The 22,503-nt window shown below is 56.2% G+C and overlaps 1 protein-coding gene across 2 annotated transcripts; it reads left to right on the forward strand.

Moving 5' to 3' along the window:
• The first annotated feature begins 265 nt into the window (after positions 1-265).
• Positions 266-20,784, forward strand: IL11RA (interleukin 11 receptor subunit alpha). Of its 2 annotated transcripts, none has more exons than XM_072359798.1 (13): positions 266-389; positions 16,528-16,627; positions 16,861-16,921; positions 17,093-17,259; positions 17,399-17,513; positions 18,366-18,398; positions 18,647-18,810; positions 18,909-19,072; positions 19,158-19,299; positions 19,649-19,744; positions 19,843-19,942; positions 20,116-20,198; positions 20,278-20,784. In XM_072359798.1, exons 2-13 carry the CDS (start codon positions 16,528-16,530, stop codon positions 20,295-20,297), a joined length of 1,245 nt encoding a protein of 414 aa, XP_072215899.1. In that variant the 5' UTR covers positions 266-389; the 3' UTR covers positions 20,298-20,784. The 2 variants fall into 2 exon arrangements, with proteins under 2 accessions (XP_072215899.1, XP_072215900.1); XM_072359799.1 differs by lacking the exon at positions 266-389 and adding an exon at positions 12,483-12,600 and having other exon boundaries at positions 20,278-20,702.
• The last annotated feature ends 1,719 nt before the right edge of the window (positions 20,785-22,503 follow it).

Here is a 22,503-nt window from a genome sequence, read left to right on the forward strand (position 1 = left end):
CCCAGGCGGACCCTGACCCACGCAAGCCGTGAGCCCCGACGGGACCGGCTGTGCGAACCAAGCGACCCGGGGACATGGGGAGCCCGAGGGGTTCTTGCACAGTACGGGCCGCACTGGGCTGGTGGAGCCACGCACCGGAGGGTGCGGAGAGCGGGAGCCGGTGCCGGTGCCGGGCGCGGCTCGCAGACAGGAAGCGTCCCGGAGCGGCGGCAGCAGATTGGCAGCGCCCTGCTCCAATTGAGCGGCGGCGGGCCCGCACCGCCCGCGTTGCCTCCCCAGCCAGCCCCGAGCGGGCTCCCCTCCGACGGTGCAGCTCTGCGGTCCCGTTGCCGGGCCCGGCCCGGCTCGCTCAGCACCATGGACACATAGCCTGGGAGGCGCGGAGGAAGGTAGGAGCAGCCCCGCTTCTCCTGTTGGCGACTCGCCGCCGCCGCGGTGAGGAGCGCCCGGTTGCCGGCTGTGCCCGGCGCCGCGCAGGCAGGCAGGAGGGTGAGCGCGGTGGTTTGCCGCGAAGCTCGGGGAAAGGTAGCTCCGCGCTCAGCCTGGGAGCAGCCCCTCGTTTTCCCTGCATGCGGGTACCCGGTACTGCTGCCCTTCTGGGCTCAGCTCCCGCCTTGAGATGCTTGGGGGGGTGGGAAGAAGTCTTGGGGTGGAAATCTTGAGCCCCTTCCCCATCATCTGCTCTCAGTTCCCCCTCTAAGCTCCGGGGATAGTTTTCTGGAAAAAGGTTTGAACAATACCAGGCAAAGTGCCCTCACCCCTGCGGAGCCGCAGGTCTCCCTGGCAGGGCCCTCTCTTCTCCTGGGGGGTCTGGGGAGGAGAAAGCTGTTCTTAATTACGAGAGGCGCGGAAAGAGCTGCTTTCTCATGCGCAGGCATTAGAAGGGCTCAGCCTGCCTTGTCCCTCCTTGCCCTTGGCTGGCTCAATCACGGCTTCTCAGTCCCTTGCGGACACCCAACTCTGGTGCTGCTTGTGTCACCTTCCCTGGCCATGTCAACCCCCGCATCTCTTCTTGACTTCTGCCAGCAGACTGGTGAACAGTGTGAAAGGAGCTGAGTTTCGCCTGAACTTTGCAGCCAGAACTGCCAGCCCCTTCTGTGATGATGCTTCAGTTTAATTGTATCTCCGCAAGAAGAAACCCAGAGATACAGCAATTCAGAGACATGCCGCTGTGCCCCAGGCAACAGTGTGGATGGCATAGCTGTTGCTGTGCGGGGCTGGCCCAGTGAGTGCCAGGAGGTACCTGCTCCTGCAGGCTGCAGCCACGTCTGGCGTTGGCTGGAGGAGGAGGTGGGGTGTTTGCACTCCGTCTGTGTTTATCCGAGGGCAGGTCATGGTGTGGTTACGCTTGGGGCTGCACGGAGCTTGTGGCATCTCAGCCTCAGAGCTGTGAGCTGGCAGAGTCAGCAGGGCTCCTCCTTGGGCCAGTGCTGGGATGGTACATGGCCACCTGGTCCCCGGTACTGTGCACCGTTGTTCTCCAACAGCCCAGCTCAAAGAGGAACAGGGTTTGCACTCCTCTTGTCTGCGAACTGCTGCAGTCTGCTGGGAGCCTCATGGGGCAGGGAAAACATGATCCTATCTGATAAGCCACTTTTTCCCTGTCCTAGAGAAGCAGTCTGGCTGTCACGGTGGCGGGGGGAGGAGGATGCTTGGCTGGGTGCAGGCCCTGTTTATGAAGGATGAATGAATGACTCACTGCGCCGCGAGTCTCCCCGCTGTATTCAGCCTGGAAGCGTTGCCGCTTCCCTTTTGCAGCTGCCTAGTTTAGCAGAAGCTGCTGTGCTGGGTGGGCACCCAGAATCCACCCTGTGTCCCCCTGTCCGCAGGTAACTCATGCCACCTGGCCCTGCCTTCTGTGCCATCTCACCTGGACCCTGAGAAGGGAAATCTGTGCAGCTGGGGACAGCGTGTGGCATCCTCATCTGCCAGGAGCCTTCTTTTCAAACCCTTCCTTTCTGCTCCAAGTTGTGTTCAAAGGCAAATCCAAGGCTTTTCCTGCTCACGCAGGACTAAACCTCCCTCTGTTTTCCTGCCTGAGTGTATTCCTGGAGAGTTTATTCCCATGTGGCTTTCTGCCAACATTGTGCTTTTAGTTCAAGACCTCTTCTCCCTCTCCGGTGTTTACCCTGCTGTATTTATAGCATCTTCATTATTTTATATGGTCAAGCGAGCCAAGAGATCCTTGTCTCCTAGTGCTGGATCAGCTCCGGGTTGCCTTCACTTCATCCTTCACTCTCCATCTCTGTCCCTGGCTTGCACTGTCCATCCTCAGCCATTCGACATTCCTTAGAGCACTCCTGCTGTGTCTGTGGTCCCTCTATACTGTCAGAACCTTGGAATTCAGGTGAACAGTTGTCCTGGGGATGAGGTGTCTGCATGCCCAGAGCAGCGGGCTGTGAGCATCATGATGGAGATGTGCACTATGGGGTTGGGCAGAGTGTGCCAAGAGCCTGGCAGTGTGCCTGTGTGTGTAATGTGCTTTCATGTGGGCACATGAGGCTGTCCTCTTCCTGCAGGCCTTGCCGTGAAGGAAAACCCTTTGAGAGATGCTTCCTGAAGGAGGGGTAGGTGCCAGCCAGCTCATGGCTCTGCTTTCCTCCTGTACAGCATCGTTAGGGAAATTTGGCACCTTTCTGCCTTTCTTTCTTCTCTTCTTGTTCAGTCATGGGATGTGGTGGCTCTACCCATGCCAAAGCCACAGCCAAGGACAGAGAATGTCTCGGGTGGGAGCTCACCCCTGGGGCAGTGAAATGGGGCCTTCTTTGGCTTTTGGAATGCAGATGCAAAACCAGCATCAGGAATTAGCTCCGGGGTGACTTGCTGGGATGTTTTAGAGTTTTGGGTTTTGCTAAGTGTTCCTGTGATTAAGAAAGCATCTCATGTGTGAAAATCACCAAGTCTCTCCTGTCAGAGCTTTAAAGTGACTCTGTGGCCCCAGTTTCTTACCAGCAAACACCATGCCTCCCAGTGATGCTTTTCTCTGATGCACCCTCCTGCCGGGCTGTGGAGGTGGAAAAGGGTGATGGTGTCTTAGAGTCATGGTTAACTTGTCTTCCCTGAGAGTCACATTCCAGTAGACCATTTCCATGGAAAAAGAAAAATTCCTCTGGAAATTAGAAGCAGGTTTGCTGTGTCAGAAATCAGCTCATTAGTGGGACTTATCTCTTGAGTCTGGCTGGTTCCCAGGTCTCTGAGTCACCCTGTCATTGAGGCAGCCCTGGCATGGCCTTGGGATGGGGTGAGTTTCAGGTTCCACGGGGCTGTCCCAGCACCCACAGGAGGAGGATGGATGGATGAGTAAGCGAGGATGGAGGCTGAGTTGCAATTCCACCTTCTCTCCAGGCTGTGAGTTTTAGAAATGGGGGGAAAAATGGGAAAACAGCTCCTCATCTCTGCTGCATCTATTGTTTGGGGCAGGGAAGGCTTGGGGTAAGAAAGGCAAGGAATTGAGCTATGCTCTAAGACCTGATTCACCTCCATCCCAGCAGGATTCTGTGCTGCGGTCACATCTGACCAGTGGAGCCTGGACGGGGGCCAGCAGGGATCAGTCATTGCAGAAAAAGCTTAACAAGGGATTTTGGAAGGGTTTGCTGGAGGGTCTGGCTGGGGGGAAGCCACATCTGTTCATAGACATTTTCTGAAGAAGCATGTGGAGATGGCAGCCGGGCTGGATGGACCACTGGTGAGAGCTGGTATGGGTGGACAAGGTACTGAGCTGGGGAGGGAGGGTGAAAGGTAGGGTCGTGCACTGAACCTGTGGGAAAACACACTTGAGGAGGAGAGATGAAAAGTGATGAATCCTTGGGTTTCCAGAGGGCTGTAGCCACTGGGGACGTTCATGCAGACCTTGCTGTGGACAATGCGGTGGAAGTATTTGTGGCAGTGGGCAATAGGGTTGGGTGTGCGGAGAAGGGCTGATGCTGAGAGTGTTTGGTGGGGTTTCAGAGTCCACTTCAGGACTCCCTAGTGGCTGCCAGGTTCTGGTCCTCTCCTCTCAATATGGAGAGGGCAGAAATAGAAACAGCATAATAAAAATGGTTACGGCCCTGCAGAGATTTCCTTATAGGGAGGGGTGGAAAAGTTTAGGGCTCCTTCGTCTAATGAAATCCTGATGGTGGAAAGAAGGTTGTTTGGGCATTTTCTGTTTTACCCGAGCTATTAAAGTGAAAACAAGGGATGGTGAGCCTGGTTTACAGAGCGATGCTGGAGACATAGTAAGGGGCAGGGGCAGAGAAGCTACGAGCAGGCAGAGCTCCCTGTACACCACAGTGGGGATGCTGCGTAGCATCCTGCAGGCAGCCCCAAGTGCCTGGTTTTGGCACAGGGGTTTGGATTTGCCTGCAGAGCACATAATACTCAGTGTCGCTGTGCAGGGCATGTCCCTGTGCCCACAGGGTTAGCACAGCTGGTTCAGCTGTTTCCTTTGCCTTCCTCTTTGCTTTTACCAGCCCTTTCCTTTGGGACTGTGCACTCCATTCTGGCCAGAGCAGTCCCTGGAGCTGGGACTTCACCAGCTCTTATTTGACAAAGGTCAGTGCAGACATCAGTGCCTCCTGAATTCAGCGATGCCATGAAAAGAGTGATTCAGACCTTGCCTTCCTGCAAAGGCAGCTAGAAAAAATAGAAGGGTGACAGGGGGCTGCTACATGGCTCAGCTGGAGCGTCACCCCATGCCATGTCAAATTGCAACAGTGGAGCTGCAGTACAGAAAGCTGTGCTGAAATGGCCCCACGAAGGTCCCCTGGGGCTGGCCTAGCTGCCATGTCCCTTGCTTTGCTTTGCGAAAGCCACTGTCACGCACAGCGCCTGGGCCAGCTGGCATCTCCCCATACTTTCGTGCAGAGCCAGGACAGACCCTGAGCCCCTGGGGAAGTCCACAGGAGTCTGTCCTTTGCTTTCCATGAGTTTTGCCCTAGGGCCAAGTCTTAGGAGGAGCTGGTGGGCTGAACCAGCTCTTGCTCCATCACCCTCTTGCAAAGGCCAACATAAAACTCCAGAGGGTTTGGCCGCCCTCAGGCTGCTTTTGACTTTTAGCTCCTGCGAGGCTCCCAGGAGGCTGCTTCACAGCTCCTATGAGGCCGCTCTGCCCCATCACAGCTTAGAGTTTCACAGTCTTGCAGCTGGAGTGTGACAGCACTGGGGAAGCATCCTTTTCCCTTTGGCCATCCCTGATGTTCTTTTCATCTCCTCCAGCCAGAGTAATGCCTGTTGTCCTTGTACCCGTGGCACTCAAAAGCAACATGGGTGCGTGGGGCTCTCTGTGTGCAGCGTAGCACCTTCCTGGGGCAGCTCCTTGCAGCAGTGCCAGGTGCGAACTCCAGATGTGTTCCTGGAGCATCCTTTTGACACTGGCTGCAAACTTCTCCTTGCTCCCTCCCTGTAGGCTTCATACAGGCACTGAGATCCCTGCAACTCTGACTGTTCCAGGAACGCCTTGCAGGGTTCTGAGGTTTGGCTCCCAGGCAGCCCAGGATGCTGGGCTGGGATGGAGACCTTCAAATAACTGTTAGTGTTTGTGCTGTGCTGGGGATGTAAGGATAAAGGGCGTAAGGTTGAAGGATGTGAGCAAGGCAAGGTCTGTGGATCTATTTTCACCCAAGATGCAGCTGGAACAGTGCTGGGCATTGTCTCCAGGCAGTGTCCCCCTAAAACATGTCACTAGTGGATAAGGCCACGGTTAGCACCAAGCAGGTCCAGGACCAGACCCTGCCAGCTGTACATCTGCTTCCTGCAGTGCCTGGAAATATCCCTGGGAGTTATTTTCCTCAGTGTTGCAGGGGGGGCAGCAAATGCCTTCCTCCATCCTTCGCCTCAACGAGGGGAGGGTGGAGAGGAGGCGAAGGAAACTTTTGCGGCCAGCTCGATGAATTTCCAATTAACAGCTCGCCTGTAGCGTGTCTCACCACCACGAGAGGTTAATGCACCTAATGCTTGGAGAAACGATCCATTTTTCTTAGTAATTTAATAGCGTGGGCAGTCTGCTGGCTGACTGAGATCCAGCAGCCAGCACTGAGGAGCTTGTGTGCAGGGCTGCAGCCCGTAACCACCTTCCCTGTGAGAAGGAGGAATGCTGACCTAATAGAAAAGACATTTAAACAGAAGTTTTAAAGAGCAGCACGGGTCGGACCGGGGTGCAAAGCTGCTGGCTGCAATGGAATCAGTCTGTGCATCGGCACAGTGCAGCACAGGGACAGCCCTGCCAGGAGCACCAGCGGCCGCCCACCAGGTTACATCGGGCAGCGGCTTTGTTTGCAGGGGAAAAAGTGAAAAAAAACGGCAGTTTTTGGGAGGCCGGCACACGCTGTGAATTGAGGCTGGGTTCAGCGCCTGGCCTGGGCTCTTGCCAGGCTGGAAAAGCCGTGGCGTTTCGTTCTGACATTTTCCAAATGAGACGTTTTGATTTTATTTTATTCCCCACCCCAAGGTAATGTTTGGAAGCCAAATTTAGCTCAGTTTAATTCGAACCATTTTAAAAAAGTAAAACCGCTGAAAACTAAACAAGGCCTATCATTTAGAACAAAATGTTTTGGTTTTCGTTTTCCTTTTGGCACGAAAGTTCAAAATGTGTTTTGTTGGTTTTTGTTTTTTTGTTTCTTTTTTTTTTTTTCCATTCTCCTCTTGACCCACAAACAACTTTTTATTATTATTATTATTATTTTTTTTTATTTTCATTTTTTTCCACTCCTGGTTGTTTCCCAAGACGATGCTGTGATGCGCTTGGCGTGGGGACAGCTGTCCCCATGCATGGGATGGGGGCTTCTGTGTGATACCTGGGTTGGAGATCCAGCACTGCAGCTGGAGGGATTTCGGGAGCGCATCCCGTTGCCAGCACTGACTCAGCCAGGAACTCCTTGAAACAAGGGAGGCCCCATGGCAGGGGAGGATTTGGGACTGTCCCCGGGGTCCTGCGACCAAACGCCAGGCTGTGTCTGGATGCATCCTTGGATTCTGGGAGCTGCAGGGAAAAGTGAGCACTGGCATTGCCTTCTCCCCTTGTTTATTCAGGTTTAAAATTAATCTGGCCTTCCCCCGCTCAGGCTTGTACAAACACTGCATGTCCTGGGGCCGGGAGCTCCCTTCGATGTGCTTTCCCCCGGCTCTGGGTAAGGTCCCTGATGGTGTGTTGTGGGCTGGGGGTACAGCAGAGCACCCGTTCTTGCCATGGGTGCAGCATCATAGAGATGGAGCCTCCAGCCATAAACCAGGGCACGGTTAATCCTCTGGACAAACACTGCCCAAAGCCATCTGCCAAAGGAGCGGCCAGGAGGCCGTGTGCCTGGATCTGGCCCCTCTGGGCTGGGTGAGGGCAGGAGGTGCCCATCATCCTCCTGACTGTACCAGCCCTGCTGCTGTCCTCCGCCCTCCCGGCCGTGCCAAAACCCCGCTCTGCTTTCCCTGGCCTTGCCGGGACGTCTCCATACTTCTGGCTGTGAAAGCAGCGAGGAAGGGACAGACCTGAGCCAGAGGCGCACGCTGCGATTCCCTGACTCATTCAGCACCTGATTTTATTTTTATTTTCCCCCCCTCCTCCCGAAGCAGCGCACTGCATTCCACAGCACTGCTTTTTATAGCCCCAAACAGCGGCCTCGGCACGCTCCCGGCTGCATCCCCACTGGCGCTGGGTGGCAGAAACACCGTCCCTATGGCATTACAGCAAGGGGAGAGCGCAGGCAGCGGAGGAAGGGAATTAAACCCTAACCGGGAGCCACGCTCCCGTTCCACAGAGGTGTTTAAAGACATGCATTAGTCACACACGTGCCACGTGCCGGTGGCAAGAGGAGGTGGCCGGTCCGTGCCTCTGTGGCCCTGCTGTGTGTTAGGGGGTGCGAGGCAGGACAGAGGCTCCCAGTGGGCGCTTTGTGAGCGTAGGCCTCATCGCCCTCCCGTGGGGGCAGGCTGCCAGCCCTCTGGTAGGCCGTGCATCCCTCCGAAAGACGTGGGATGGGGATTTTGCACTGCTGGGGAGGGGGCAGCCAGCCAGCAAGATCCTCCTCGCTCCGGGGACGGCTCCACGCGTGCTTTCTCCAGACGTGATTTCACTGCTGCAGGGAGGGCCCGCAGCCAAGGGACCGGCCCCAGGCGCCCCGGTGGCTCCCGTTAGTCACTCAGTGGGGCCAGGGGCCGGGGCGTGCCCGGGGTCCGCGCGCGGTGAGGGGATGGAGGCCCAGCAAGGCTGTGGTTTTGTTCTGGGGAGCTGCCAGGGAAGGCGGAGGGAAGGAGGAGGAGAGGAGGGAGGGATGGGGGGAGGCCGCTTGTCGTCCCCCTCCTCACTGCCACGTGTGCGGGAGCTGCCTGGGGAGGGGGCAGAGGGCAGCGGAGGTGCCAAGGAGCCAGGTGTGAGCAAGCAGGTGGGGACTGGATGGGGTTGGCATCCAGGGCCACTCCTCAAGGTGTTGGCTGCTGCCCTGTGGAGCTGGGCATGGCAGTGAGGGACTGCAGGATGTGCCGCATCCCCTAGTTGGGAGCACATCTGGGGAGGTGATCCCATGGGGTGGGTGTAGAAGGAGCCCCTCTAACTCACCTCAGAGGTCAAAGCCGCCCCTGACAGTGGTGGATACCCTCACAGATCTACACCAAGGGAGAAACTGGTGGGGGTCAACACATCCTTGCCACCCCCAATCTGTATCTCTCCTCCTCCTGTGACAGTTAACAGCAGAGCCAGGCGTGATGCCACGAGGTGTGAGTAGTCACCCTTGACCTGCTTCTCCTTCACCTTCAGGGACACGATACCAAAAGGTGACCTGCATGCAGCACCGGGAATGGGCAGGGGTGGCATATGCATGGGTGGTTTTAACACTAGGCCAGGTTCTGCAGGGGTGCTTCAAAACCCGTTTCATCCCACAGCCTCTGTGTTTGCTGAGTGCCTCAAGCATTGTTGAACAGGGTTGTGCCAAGTGCCATGTAGGCTTGACTCGGCCAGAGGTTCCTCTCTGTGCCCCAGCAACTACGGTGCTGTGTGCCATACCCCAGCAACTGCTTGAGGACTTCAGGGGGTTGGGGTCCTTCCAGCAGCACCCCATCCAGTCCCTCGTGCAGCTGATGGCAGGCACAGGGATGGCCCAGATGGATGCTCAGGGCACAGTGCTGTCCCTCCACTCCTCAGGACATGCTGAGGGCCATGGCCATGTGCCGGGGCTGCTGCCGCAGAGCTGCTCTCAAGCAGGCCAGGTGCTGAGCATGCTGGGAGAGGGGAAAGCCTCGGAGACTTGTTCTGAAACAAGGCTGCCCTTTTATTCTCCTTTACGACTGCGTTTTAATATCCACAAACACCCCTCCCTCCCCAGGCGGCTGCCAGCAGAGCCTGCATCGCTTGCACTTGGCCAGCCGAAAAACCCCAGCCAAGCTCAGGGCCTCAGAGCAGGAGGGAGTATTATTTTCCCCCTCCTTTTTAATATATGTTTTCTGTAGCTCTAATTGGATGGGCTTGAGCCGCAGCCAAGGCAAACACACCTGAGGGAGGCTTGACTTGCAGACCCCATCTGCTGTGCCAGAGGCTCTGCTCTCCACACAGCCGCTGCCTGGCCCCTTTATAGGGAGGGGGCTGCCTTTGAGCGGGGACTGTGCAGGAGCCCCTGCGCAGGAGGAGGAAGCAGTGCAGCATTGCACCGGCAAGGCTGCCCGGGAGATGGTGCAGAGCTGGGGGGGCAGCAGGCAGCTGCAGGGGACCCCCCTTTCACGGCATGACCCCCGCCTTACCCGGAGCCGAGGTACCTCCCCACTTGGGTACTGGCAGTGGCGAGGGATGCTGCGCCTTTGGGGGTGGTGGAGTGGGTGCTGGCCTTCCTGGGGTGACCGTATGGGTGATTCGAGGGGTTGCAGCCGCTCCAGAGTCTCCTGTGTCCCCAGGGGAGAGTATTGGCAGTGGGGTAAGGATGCAGGGGGTCTCTATTGTGCCCTGGTGTTTCTTGGGCTGCAGGGCCACCTACCCAGTGACACCCATCCAAGGAGTGTTTGGGAAAATGAGGAGGGGACGTTCGTGTGCGAGGCCACCACAATAGCTTGCATTGACAGCCAAATCCCAGCACGGCGTTTGTTTAGCACTATGGTTCCCTGGTTCGTCGGCTTCTCTTGGGTGGGCTTTTCAGCTGAAATTTCCTCACTGCCTTTGTTTCAGGGCCACCCTGGTGTCACCATGGCTGGGTGGCTGAGCTGTGCAGCGAGGTCTCACACCATGACCGTGCCAAGCAAGCTGAGGAATCTCTTGGGGGTCTCTGCTTGCCCATGCTCTAATTCTTGAGACTAAATCTCGGGGCCAAGCAGGGAATGGGGAGCACACCCCAACCGTGTGCTGTGGGTCACCTTTGGGTGTCACCCACTATGGCCTATCCTGGGAGGAGCTCTCCTCTTCCTCTCTGTGTGCTGTCTCTCCTTGTGCAGGGGACAAGGCAGGGTCCCTGCTCCATCCACAGGGAAGGATGCAGCATGGCATCTGCTCCTGCTCCCTCTGTGGCGAACAGGCAGGCATGGAGCAGACATTACCTGTTGCAAAATGCTGCAGAGAATCACTCCGTCATTAAAGCACAAAAAACTGGATCCAACCCTACGAGGAGCTGATGGATTCCTCCAGGTGGTGGGCTGGGCAGGAGGGATTTGCACAGGCTGGGACATGTCTGCCTTCCCCCTGCATTAGGGTTGCAGTTTTGCCATGCATGGGTATTTTAGGGCGCAGTGGCTGTGGATGGAACCAGGCTGCACAGAGGGCAGCTCAAGCATTTCACGAAGGATTTCAGAGCTGTCCTGGCCTCGAGTCAAGGCAGGCTGAAATGGGAACATTTCGAAATTCTTTTGGATAAGGAAAATTCCACGGGCAGCCCCCCTCCAAAGAAAGTTTGGGATGGTTGAAATGTTTGGAGAGAGAGGCTGTTTGCTTTTGTTTACTCTGAACTATAACTTTTCGGGGGGGGGGGGGGGGGGGAGGTGGAAAAGAAAAAGGAGAAAAGGAGACAATGGGAGCTTGTAAACAGAGCTGTCCCCAAGCGGGGCCAAGGCATCCCTCCAGCAGTGTGGAAGGAGATGTGTCAGCACGCTCCCAACTTTGCCCTGCTATTCCCCCCGCTCGGATACACTCACACTCAATCATTCAGGAGCACTTTCTTTTTTTTTTTCCTCCCCCAGCACAAAATGATCCAGCCGGTGTTTTTCCGACCTTCTCAACGCAGAGTCCCCCCACCCTCTGGCCCTGCTCTGTAGCCCCCTGTCCTTGGCAGTAACCTCCTCCTCGTGTACTTCCCAGTGTCACTGCTGTGCCATGACTGCCTGTGCCAGCAGGAGGTGACAATCAGTGCAGCTGCAGGGAAGCGTTCTTCCCATTCTGCTGCATTGGTTGTGTGCGCAAAGAGGTGCAACTTTGGGTGTCCCACCATGCAGGGACACTGGAGCCACAGCGTGCAGAGTTAATGAGCTTGTAGTGGTTTTATTTGGCTCCCCAGGTGGCCCCTAAAAACACCTGAAATCCCCATCCAGCCCAAAAGGGATTATTATTTTTTTTGCAGGAGAGTGACAGTAAATTGCTAGTTGCAGGAGTATTTGAGCCATTGAAATGAAACGTTAGCAGCTCCTGAAAGCAGGCAGTAACAGCAAAATGTTTATTTTGGACCTGCCACCCTGCGGTGTCTTGGCTGACCCGCACGCCTTCGTGCCTTGCAGATGGAGCTGTGCCCAATTGCTCCCAGACACTGCTGAGCCCCTTAGCGCTGGATGGGATGGAGCTGTGCTGTGCACTGCGAGGCCCCTGTTGCCCCTGGAGTTCATCAAGAACAGCCTGATTAGCCCCAGCACCAAGGTGCTGCACTTGCCATGGGGCACTCACGTGTGTGCAAATGTAACGTAGGGCTGTGCGTGCACTTAATCACAGCTCCAGCTTCTGCCCCTCAGCACTCGCTCCAGGGACTGTTAACTGAGACCAGGCTGCTTGGGGAGCACACCGTCTGTACTGCACAGCAAAACCCTTCCCCATTCTAAAGCAAAGCTTGTTGCACATCCTCCAGTACCCAAATTCATTCTGGAGCAAAGAAACAACCCAAATCTGAAACTTAACTGGGACGGGAGAAGCCATTCCCTCCCAGCCTTTATCCTGCCAAGGTCCCTCCAACCCAGTAGGTCACACTCCTGCCTAGGTCCCAGCTACTCCCATGGGGTCACCCTCCCATGTCTTCTTTTCATCCCTTGCCCTCTGCTGGCCAGCTGTCTTTGCAGCCAGAAGATTATTTTTAGGAATTTCTCTAGTGTGCGGCTTAGGGTGGGGGGCGGAGGGGCGGGGGCGGGGAGGCTGGTGTTGGGGGCTCCTTTTGCCCCCCCACTCCGAGTAAAATGCAGCCAGCTGGCAGGGCTCGGGGCTGCTGGCTGCTAACAGAGCTCTTGCTGTTTGGCCCCTGCTGATGCTTCAGGTTACAGCCGGGAGCCAGAGCCTTCTCCTTCCGCGGGATGGGGCAGGGGAGGGTGCGAGCGAGGGGCCGGGCGGAAATCGCAGCGTTGGGGGGGGGGAGTTTCCCAGGGTTGGAGCAGTGAGCCGCCCCGCATCGAAGCTGCCGCGATGCCGAGATTTGGCCCCCCAAGCACTGGGTCGTGCTAGTGGCTGCCGGCCCGCAAAGGAACGAGGTGCAAGGGGTGGTCCCTGGGTGCGGGGTTTGGGTTTGGGGTATCGGCGGGGCTGTGGGTGGTGGGCCATGGATGGGTTTGGGGGGCTTTTACTGAGTTGGATGGGGATGGGTATTTGCGGTGAGCGCGGAGCAGAACCCTTTTCTCCCGGCTGTGTTGGATTTAACCCTGTGTTTGGGTTGCTGTGTTTGGGGTGCATAAGGCACATTTGGGCTGTGCTGGGTCTAAGCTTACTTTTGGGCTGAGTAGTGGTCCCTGAACCCCACCATTCTCTCAGGACAAGCCTGCAACGGGTTTTACTGCTTTGTTCAGGGTTATTCCCACAGTGGGTGCCATGCTGAGTGCAGGACTCTGTATGTGTGTGCAAAGGGGTGAAAAGGGAAACAATGCTTTTTGGTGTCCCTGAGGCATGAGATGAGCAGGAGTCACTCCTCGGACTTGAAAAAGAAGAAATTGCAGGCAATGCTAGCAGTCTTGATAGCTGCATTTACCCCTGGTGGCCCCAAAAACAGCAGAGAGCACACCATCAGCACTGGCGCTCAGTGTTGAGATGCCAGCAGGGTGGGTGCTTGCAGTGAGCTCTCCAGGTGCTCCAATATCCTCCTCCTTGCTCTTAGACTTGAGTGAAAGAATGAACACAAATAAAAAGCGCTGAAAATGAGTGCATGGCAATCGCTTCCCAAGTGGTGAGGCACAGAGGTGAAGTTCAAGATGCAGGATACAGCACCTTGCAGACATGTGAGGAATTGCAAGAGGCAGCGGGGTTGATGTGGTTATTGCAGGTTTGTGCCACCTCCAAGTCAAGCCATGTTGGGTACACAAAGCACCACAGCCTTTTGCTCACATGGAGAGAAGATGGTGCCAGATGTGCAGGACTAGGATGCTGCCAGCTTTCTGGGAGAGCAGCAGCACCGTCACTGGTGAAGCCCACACTGCAGCTCCCCAGACCCCACAGTGCTTCAGCATGGCAGAAGGATGAAGAGGGGGTTAGCGAGGCACTCCCTCCCAACCCTGACGGAAAGCAAGCTGAAGAGAGAACTTCCTGCTGCTTCCAAGCACCACCGCCCTTGGCTGTGGGACTGGTTTCCCACAGCGGGCACTGGCAGGGAGCAGGGCTGGGCAGAGGGGCAGGGATGCTCCAGCACAGGAGCAAGAGCACAGCACTGTGGCATGAGCATGGCACTGTTGTCACACCTTTTCCACTGCAGATGGGCATTCTGTAGGTGGTTGACTTCAGTGGAGCAGAACTGCCAAATGCAGTTCGTTTTATTTTCCTCCATTTCAGTGGTGCTGCCCCAGACCACCCTGGGGGAGGCTTGGAGGCACTGCGGGTTTGTGTGCTCAGTTGGGAGCACCCTTATGTTCCTGTGGAACCATCTGCATGTGCTCCTCTGGCTCTGCATGTGTCTCTTTCTCTTTGAAGAGCAACTTCAAATGAAGCAAAGTTAAAAAAAAGAAGAACAATAACCACTGTCTTTCAAAGCACCGACTGCAATGGAAAGTTGGCGTCCCCCAGGAATCCGCGCCCAGCTCTGCCAGGCCACCGTGGGTCATGGCACAGTGTGACTGTGCTGAGGGGACTGTCACATCCCATATGTGCATCGGCGCTGTGCGTGTGATTTGGGGGCAGGACATCTTGGCTCGCAGTGCTTAGGTTTCAGAAGGATGCCACTGGAAGCAGCTCCCAGCAGGGCAGGACAGCAGCATGGTGTGGGATGGAGGATGGTACCTTGCATTTCTGGCTGGCCCCTGAGAGTAAAGAGGGCATCTCGTGGGGCGGGAGCCACCAGCCCTGACCCAGCCACAGCGGTCACCCTGCCCTGGCAGGGAGCAGCCGCCTCTCGGCCTGGGACCAGCCCGCAGGGAGCAAGAAAGGCTGTGATTGTTCCCTCTGGTTTGGCTCCAGGCCATTGTGCCGGGACTCCCTGTCCCCAGCTGTGTCACTGCTGGTGCAGGCACAGAAGGATGTTTTCTCCGTCTGTGTGGGATCCATGAGATAGCAGCTTGGCTGAGGGAAGCAGCCTGACCATACACATGTGTGGGCATCCATTTGCATATGTTTTAACCTCAGCGCAGGATTTTGGTAGCAGAAAACCAGGGCATCATTGCTAGACACATTGCACTGAGCAGCTGGAGACCTTCAACAGCTCACACCAGTCTGCAGGTCTTCCTCTTTTCTGTGGCTCCTGCCTGCTGTGGGACAGTTCTGTGGATGCTGCTTCACTGTGTGTGGGCTTCTGCTTTTGGCCATTGGGTTGCCAAGCAGGGATTGCCCTGCATCCCATCTCTTCAGGCTGTTCAGCTGTGGCCAGGCTCTGGCAGCAGGCAGGAAGGTCATGAGGAACAGGACGATCAGGAGAAGAACTTGTTTTACTTTAAAGCATTTTGTGTTTGTCCATGCTGGTGCACTCTCCCTTCTCCCTGATCCCTCCCAGCACCATCCTTTAATTCTGGCCCATGTGGTGCTTGGAGTTATTTTGGGTTGCTGCTTTTAAAGTGTATTTAAAGTCTTTTTTCCATCACTGACATATTTTACTTCTAGGCCTAGTGTTCCCAGTCGGTATCAGTTACCAGCATAGTTTTGGCAGAGTGCTTTTAACTGATGTTTCTTGGGAACGTTTCTCCGTGTGGTTTAGTAGGAAAAGCTTATGACAGTCTCATGAAGTTATTTATGTGTGGGGCTTGCATTGGAGGCTGCCTGGTGGGTGTGGGAGGTTGGAGAACAGCAGCTCCTTCAGGTGTCTGAAGCATCACAGTGTGCTATGGGAACATCAATAGTGTGATGCAGGGACTTTGAAGTATGATGCAGGGACATCATAGTATGATGGAAGAGCACCATGGGGTGATTCAGGAGCACTGCGTTGTGATGTAGGATTACCTTGTTGTGAGGCAGGAGCACTATGGTGCAATGCAGGAGCAGTACATGCCTTTTCCCTTTCATAGAGGAATCCAGAGGCCAGCTCCCCACCTCACTGGGTTTTAGCACATCAGCTTATTTCTTTTGTTTCTCATAACCCCAGTGTTACGTGGTTTAATGTGCAAAGATGCTTCCAGTTCTCTGGGCTCATGGTGAGCAGCACCATCCCCAGCTTGCTGTACTGGAGACCAGCCTCCTGCCTGCAGAATGGACACTGTCAGCTGCTCTGTGGCACCTTTCCAGGGCTTTGATATTCCCCTCCAAGCTGTCAGCCTGGGTGACTCAGCAGGACATGGATTCATACTCATGGGGCTGCAGCTTGCACCTGCCCCTGTGCCTGGGACTGGCAGGGAGTTTGCTGCAACCCTTGTGGCCATATGGGAGAGAATGAACAACCCTGCCCGATACTGCCTGCCTCTTGTTATCAGACAGGCAGCGGGAGGCATTCCAGGGAAAAAATAATTCATCTGTTTCTATACCAGTTTGGGCCAGGGCTGTAATAGACAGGACAGTGCTGTCTGGAAGGGATGGAGTGCTGGCCAGGATGGATGGGGCCGTGCTGGCTGGGATTCATAGGACAGGGAAGGCAGGAATAGACACGTTGGGGTAATGCTGGCTGCAAAGGTCAGGGTGATGCTGACTGCACTGTGGCGCAGTCCCCTTTGATCCCTCCTTGGTCATTTGCCTCTCGAGCTGCACTGTCACAGTTCTGTGGACTACCCTAGTTCACTCACAGGTCTGGGAGAGAGCCAAGGCTCTTGGCACAGGGCTGCAGCAGCAAAGAACCTTCGATCCATCCACTTTGTGCAGCCCTGATCTCCTGATTGGTGTTTGCCTATTACATTCCCATTCCAAGCACTGGGATTGCTCTTGCTGGTTACAAATGTGAGAGTGGCACCAGTCACTGTGTGATCCACAGCAGGATGGGGCAAAGCAGTGGGACAGGATACAGGGATGCAGGTGCCGACACTGATTTAACATGCTCTGCTTTCCTTGTCTGCTTCCCCCAGATGCACAGTCACATCCGAGGCCTGGGCAGGGTGATGGTGTTCCTCGCGGCAGCTTTGGCATCAGCCTCCCTCACCATCCCCGAGGGCTGGGGAGAGGAAGGTAAGCAAAGCAGAGCCCTTGTGGTGTGGGGACACTGTGGCACCCTCAAAAAAAGCAAGGACCAAACAGTGTCTGTGCCTGCCCTACAGATGCCCTTCCTTCCCCAAATTCATCTGTAAAGAGTTGAGCTTCCTCATCCACCACCCACTGCCCAGCCCCAGCCAGGACCAGTCCCTCCCCGCTCCCCAAGTGCAGCAGGCCCCCAGGGTGACCCCCTCTATGTGCCCCTGCAGGTGTGCAGTACGGCCAGCTGGGGACAGACGTGACCTTATCGTGCATCGGTGCCCGCACTGGGTAGGTGTCTTATGTGCACACTGTGGGATGGTTTAATGGGTGAGCTCTAAAAATACAGGAGCAAAGCCAACATCTCCATCCCTACTTTTGCCTGTCCTTTTGCTCTGCACACCACAGCTCACAAGGTTTCCCCATATCCCCATCCCTTAACACTGTCTCTCTCCCCTACAGCTCACTGGTCCAATGGAGACGCGATGGGGCTATGGCACTGCCAGAGGGCTCAACCATCCATCAGGGAGACCTGGTGCTGCCACGTGCCAGCCTGGCTGCTGCTGGGACCTACAGCTGCCACGACGAGAATGGCAGCCTCCTGCATGCCGTGTCCCTGCAGCTGGGGCGTGAGTAGCACGTCCCTTGGCTGGGTGGCATGGGGGTGACATAGGGGGTGACACATGGGTCCCTATGTGCTGGCTCTGTTGCAGGGTGGGAGACTCTGTGGGGACCCCTCACTGACAGTCTCCTCCCCCTGGTCTCCAGACCTGCCGGGGGTCCCCTCTGTGTCCTGCAGAGCATCTGACTATGAGAACTTCTCCTGCTCCTGGACCTCCAGCCTTGAGACCTTCCTCCCTACCAGATACATCACTACCTATAGGTGAGAGCTTCAGGATGAGCCTTCCTGAGCTTAACCCATCATATCCTGCCTGCACTCTGACCTTCACCCTGGATTCATATCCAGTCATGCAGCATAGCAGCCAAAGAGCTGTTTCCAGGAGCACAGCGCTGGGCATGTGGTTGTTCAGAAAGGGGCCTCTGAGCAGCAGTGGGGGCCAGCACAGGCAGGTTCCCTTTTTTGCAGTGCTGGAGGAGGTGGAGAAGAGAAGCAGGTCGTCTGCAAGCTGCCAAGTGCTTCAGCATGCTTCAAGATGAAAGGAGTTAGGGAAACGACGCTGCTTCTAATTATCACAGCAGGCCAAATTATGGGACTGCTTTGAAGTCAGCCAGATTCTATAAAAACCTGCAGCAATGCTCAGCTCCACAACATACAGGCACAGTGGGGATGCAGGGCTCACCTCACCCCCCAGGCATCTCTGGGTGCGTAGGCACAGCATGGAGAGGGTGGTTGGGGCTGGAGCTGTGCAGAGCTGGCAGTGAGAAGCAGTGGGGCTTGAGGCTGATGCATAGAGTGAGAGCAGAGCCAGCTGCTAGGGAATGGAAAATAACACTGCATCCCTGCAGGGCTGCTTTTGTTAGTGTCTCTGTGTGCTTGCTCCTGCTGCTTGATGAAGTTAGCCTGGAACCCCCAGGTTCCCTGCTGGTGGAACTGTGTATGATGTTACTGCTAATCCCTGTGCCATGGTGCCCATGGGCAGCAAGGTAGGAGTGGGGTGCAGCAGAGCAGCTGGCGCAGAGACCCCTGTCCCTTCTCTGGGTAATGTTTGGGTTGGCTTTTTCCTGTCCCCCATCCTGCTGTCCTCACCATCTGCTTTTCCTGTCTCCACTGCAGGAAGAAGTCGCTGACAGGAGAAGAGAAGCGGAGGTAAGGTATACTTCCACCTGACTCCCCATTCCAAAATCTCTGCCCATTTCCTCCTGGTCCTGGAGGGAAGGGCTGGGGAGCACATGAAGAAACACAAGTCATGAGGCTTGTGGGGGTTGTGGGAGTCATATGGGGGGTGATGGCAGCTGCGCAGACCCTACTGAAGCTGTAAAGGGGTCTGCCTCTTCCACAGAGCTCCTGGCATGGTGGGGGGGAACATATCACCACCTCACCTCTCTGTCCTGCAGAAACAAGGGTGGGTACGTGGGGCCATGCCTGCAGGACCCAGCTCGCACCGGCACCTGCACCGTCCACCGGTCAGAGTTCTGGAGTTCCTACCGGCTGAACATCACCGAGGTGAACCCACTGGGCTCCAGCTTCCGCCTCCTGGACATCACCATGCAGGCCATCAGTGAGTGCCTGTCCCCCTGCCTGCCTACCCAGCCATCCACATGGCACAGCAGAAGGGTGACACAGTGTGATGGAGCATCCCCATCCCCTCCCATGCAGTTAAGCCGGACCCTCCAGAGGGCTTGGTGGTAGAACCTGTCCCCCTGGCCCCAAGGCGGCTGCACGTCAGCTGGAAGTACCCTGCATCCTGGCCCAAAGAGCCCCACTTCCAGCTGCGGTTTCGCCTCCAGTACCGCCCCGTCATCCACCGCTCCTGGTCCGTGGTAAGCAGAGGCCAGGAGGGGTTTCACAGTGAGGTCACGGCCTCCTGTAGGGGTGTCCATGTGCCAAAGGTCTTCTGCTGCACAGGTGGAGACGGTGAACTTGTCCGAGGTGATCACGGATGCTTTTGCGGGTCTGGAGCACGTGGTGCAAGTGAGCGCAAAGGATTTCCTGGATGCGGGGAATTGGAGCGAGTGGAGCGCAGAGGCACGGGCCACGCCGGTCAGAGGTCTGGGACAGGGGTCCTACAGGCTGGCAGCATCCCTCCCATAGCCTCTCCAGCACCCTGGGCACCTCTGTAGCCCCTTTCCATCCCTTGGGTGTCATGTGGGCAAGCCCTAGCTCCTGGTGCCCCTTCAAATAGCCTAGAAACTGATTCCACAGTGGGAGGCAGAAAAGCAGCTCCCAGACCAATGAAACTCATGGCAGGGTGTGATTTGGGAATTGCCCCCACCATGGCCCTCAGGGCATCCTTGGGCTACCAGGACCCTGTGGCCCAGGGCACCCTTCTGTACTCCTTCGTGTCACGCTGCCTGTGATTTGGGGTGGACTAATTCCCAACTCTTCCTCTGTACCAGACCCAGCCACCATGGTGAGTGAAGAAACCACTACAGACGTCAGCCTGGGGAGCCTGGCTGAAGAGCCCTCACAGGCTCCCAACCCTGAGCCCATCAGTGAGTAGAGCTGGGGGTTGTGGGGTGGGAGCAGGTTCCAAAGCCTCGCTATCGGGTTCCTTCTGAGTGCCAGAGGCTGTGACAGTCTTCTGTCCCAGACCGCAGTGACCCCCTGGAGAATACAGCCATCCTGGTCTCCCTTGGGATCTTCGCCTTCTTTGTCCTGGCTGCAGTTCTTGTCATCGCCATACTCATCTGGTAGGTTGGATTTAGTCCTGATTGCCCAGCATTGGTGTCCCATGATGCTCTGTTCTGTGGCCCCAACACAGCTGGGAACAGCTGGATAGGGGTGCACCATGGAGGCGCTCCAGCAGTGTCAGTGCCCAAGGAGAGCTGCTCAGTGTTCTCAGCTACTGTTGTTCTGTCTGCAGGCTCCGAGTGAGGAAGCACAGCAAAGATGAGACCAAAGCCCACAACTTCTTGGTTGCTGCCACCCACTTGAAGGCTCTGCCAAGTGAGTGTTGGGGTAGGGGAACATGAGGCCAAAGGGGCTCAGGGCAGAGCCTCTGACCCTCTGCCTTCTTTCTCTGAAGGGACCCAGATCCTGCCGTGAGCTGCAGCTGACCCCGCTCTGTGCATCTGCTCACCACGTACAGGACATAACACCACTGTTGGCCCCAAGGGCCCCACGCCATGCAGCCTCGGGCATTGCCCTCAGCACCCCCAGGGTGCGAGATGGACCCTATGGACAGAAGCTGCACTCCCAGGATCTCTGGGCTGCCTGTGCCTGTCAGGAGCGGCTGGACTCATGGGGATGGGGCACCGAGCCAGCCCCTCATCACCTCATCATGCCGCCTCCATGGGGATCATGGGCACAGGCTCCTCCCAGGGGTGCTGGGCATCGGTGACCGCTGAGCCCCCCCACCAGCCGTCAGCAGGCAGAAGGGAACCCTCCTTCTGTAATCTCAATAAAGAGGGCAGTTGTTGGCGCTGCCCAGACAAGACCCCTTTGCACCAGATGCTGGGCAGGAGCAGTGACAGCTTGGCAACCCTCACTCCGTTCAGCTTTTGATGAATGTCAGCAAAGGATGGAACCCTCTACAGAGCCCCCTGCTTGGTGTGTGCTGCCTGACCCCCCTACCCCCACCTTGACCCAGCCCCTGTAATCGCTTCCATGTGTTGGCACCTCCCAGCCCCAGTACTTAGCGCCAGTGGCTTTGTGCCCAACCAGATCCATATGAGACTGAGTGGAAATGCAGGCAGTGGCAGTGTGGGGAGCATGAGGAGGATCTGGAGCTCTGCATTATACAGGATTTATCACACTGTTCCCCATGCACCATAAGGCAGGACTAGGAGGTGGCTCTGGTCTGATCTGACCCCAGAGCTGTGCAGAGAGAAAGCTAGACATTGCCTTTTGCAGTGGCACCACCAGTCGTCTGCCTACCTACCTACTGCACTGTGATAATCAGCTCGGCTCTGCCCTCTGCATGTGCTGGGGCTTGGCTTTGCAGGTTCCAGTGTCTCTGGCATGCTACAGGAATTGTTCCATACTGGGATGGAAGCCTGCAGTACCCAGCCCAGCTATGCCATGCCTGATGTGCCACTGTCACCCTCATCCTCCTTGATCCTCAGCATACCACAGCCCCTTCTAATTAGAAAACCTCTCTTAGCACCACCAGATCCCACTTCAGCACCACCGGGTTGCAGTTGTCCATAGGATGCTGTTGAACACATCTAACACCAATCCCATATCTGTGACTCCAGTGTCTGCAAACAGCTCAGCGTGTTGCATGCACCTGGTGCTGGTTTAGGTGTTGACAGCTGTGTCCCCCATATCCCGCCCTGCTTATAAACTTAGAGTCTGGGCTTAGACCAGGAAAAAAAAAGAAAAGAAAAAAAAAAAAAAAAAAAAAAAAAAGAAGAGGATTGCTGCTGGCTGGGGGAGAGCAGAGACCTCCAGAACCTTGCACACCTGATCTAGTGCCGAGCCTTGCTGTGCCCCCAGATGTGACACATAGGCAGCCTGGGAGCCCAGCAAGCTGTCAGTGCTTGGGGTTCTAAAGGTACGCAGAGCTGGGGGCTGCTTGCTCAGAGATTCAGCCGGCGCTGGATGTGGCTCTCTGGAGCAGCGAGATGTGAGGCTGGGGTGAGCAGCAATCTGGGATAAAGGAGAGGACTCCGGATGCCAAAGTCAACTTTGCCTCCAAGCTGTGGAGGAGAAAAACAGGAAAGGACCATGAGAGCAGTCCCAGTGCCGGCACCTCCCTGTCCCTCTGCTGGGCCAGGGCACTTCCTTTGGGGCTGGAGCTCCTTGGTGGCTCTGGCTCCAGCAGAGCTGGCAGGAGGTTCTGCCAAACCAGCCTCGCCCCAATGGGTCACGGGGTGAGTGGCTGTGTGCAGTGCCTGGATGTCTTGGGTGGCACAGATCCTGCCAAATGTCTGGGCTGGCCCTCGAGCCCCAACTGCTCTCCACCATCTCTGCCAGGACCAGGGTGTGCTTTGAGCGAGGGGAGGTGGTTGCAAAGCAGCTCTCACTTTGTTCTCCTGCATTCTTCTCCTCTAGGAGGCTGAAGCAGCCCCAGGAATATCCTAGAAAACACAGGCATACTCATGTTCTGGGGCATGGAATAAAGGAAGGAGTACATACACAAACTGATTCAGGAGGAAGGGAAAAATGCATATGTTCAGAGAATGAGTCTTACAGATGTATAGTGTGGTGCAGAGACTGGTGGTCAGAGAAAGGGGGGGGTGGGTGGGTGGATGGACAGATGGACGGATGGACGGATGGATGGATGGATGGATGGATGGATGGATGGATG

This window comes from Excalfactoria chinensis, chromosome Z, assembly GCF_039878825.1.
Source record: "Excalfactoria chinensis isolate bCotChi1 chromosome Z, bCotChi1.hap2, whole genome shotgun sequence".
In the NCBI taxonomy this organism is placed as follows: Eukaryota; Metazoa; Chordata; class Aves; order Galliformes; family Phasianidae; genus Excalfactoria; species Excalfactoria chinensis.

Excerpts from the sequence above, each read along its gene's own strand:
- IL11RA (XM_072359798.1), top strand. The coding sequence starts at position 16,528 with ATGCACAGTCACATCCGAGGCCTGGGCAGGGTGATGGTGTTCCTCGCG. Across the intron at positions 16,628-16,860 it reads CGAGGGCTGGGGAGAGGAAG|GTGTGCAGTACGGCCAGCTG; the intron begins GTAAGCAAAGCA and ends GTGCCCCTGCAG. Across the intron at positions 17,260-17,398 it reads CGTGTCCCTGCAGCTGGGGC|ACCTGCCGGGGGTCCCCTCT; the intron begins GTGAGTAGCACG and ends CCTGGTCTCCAG.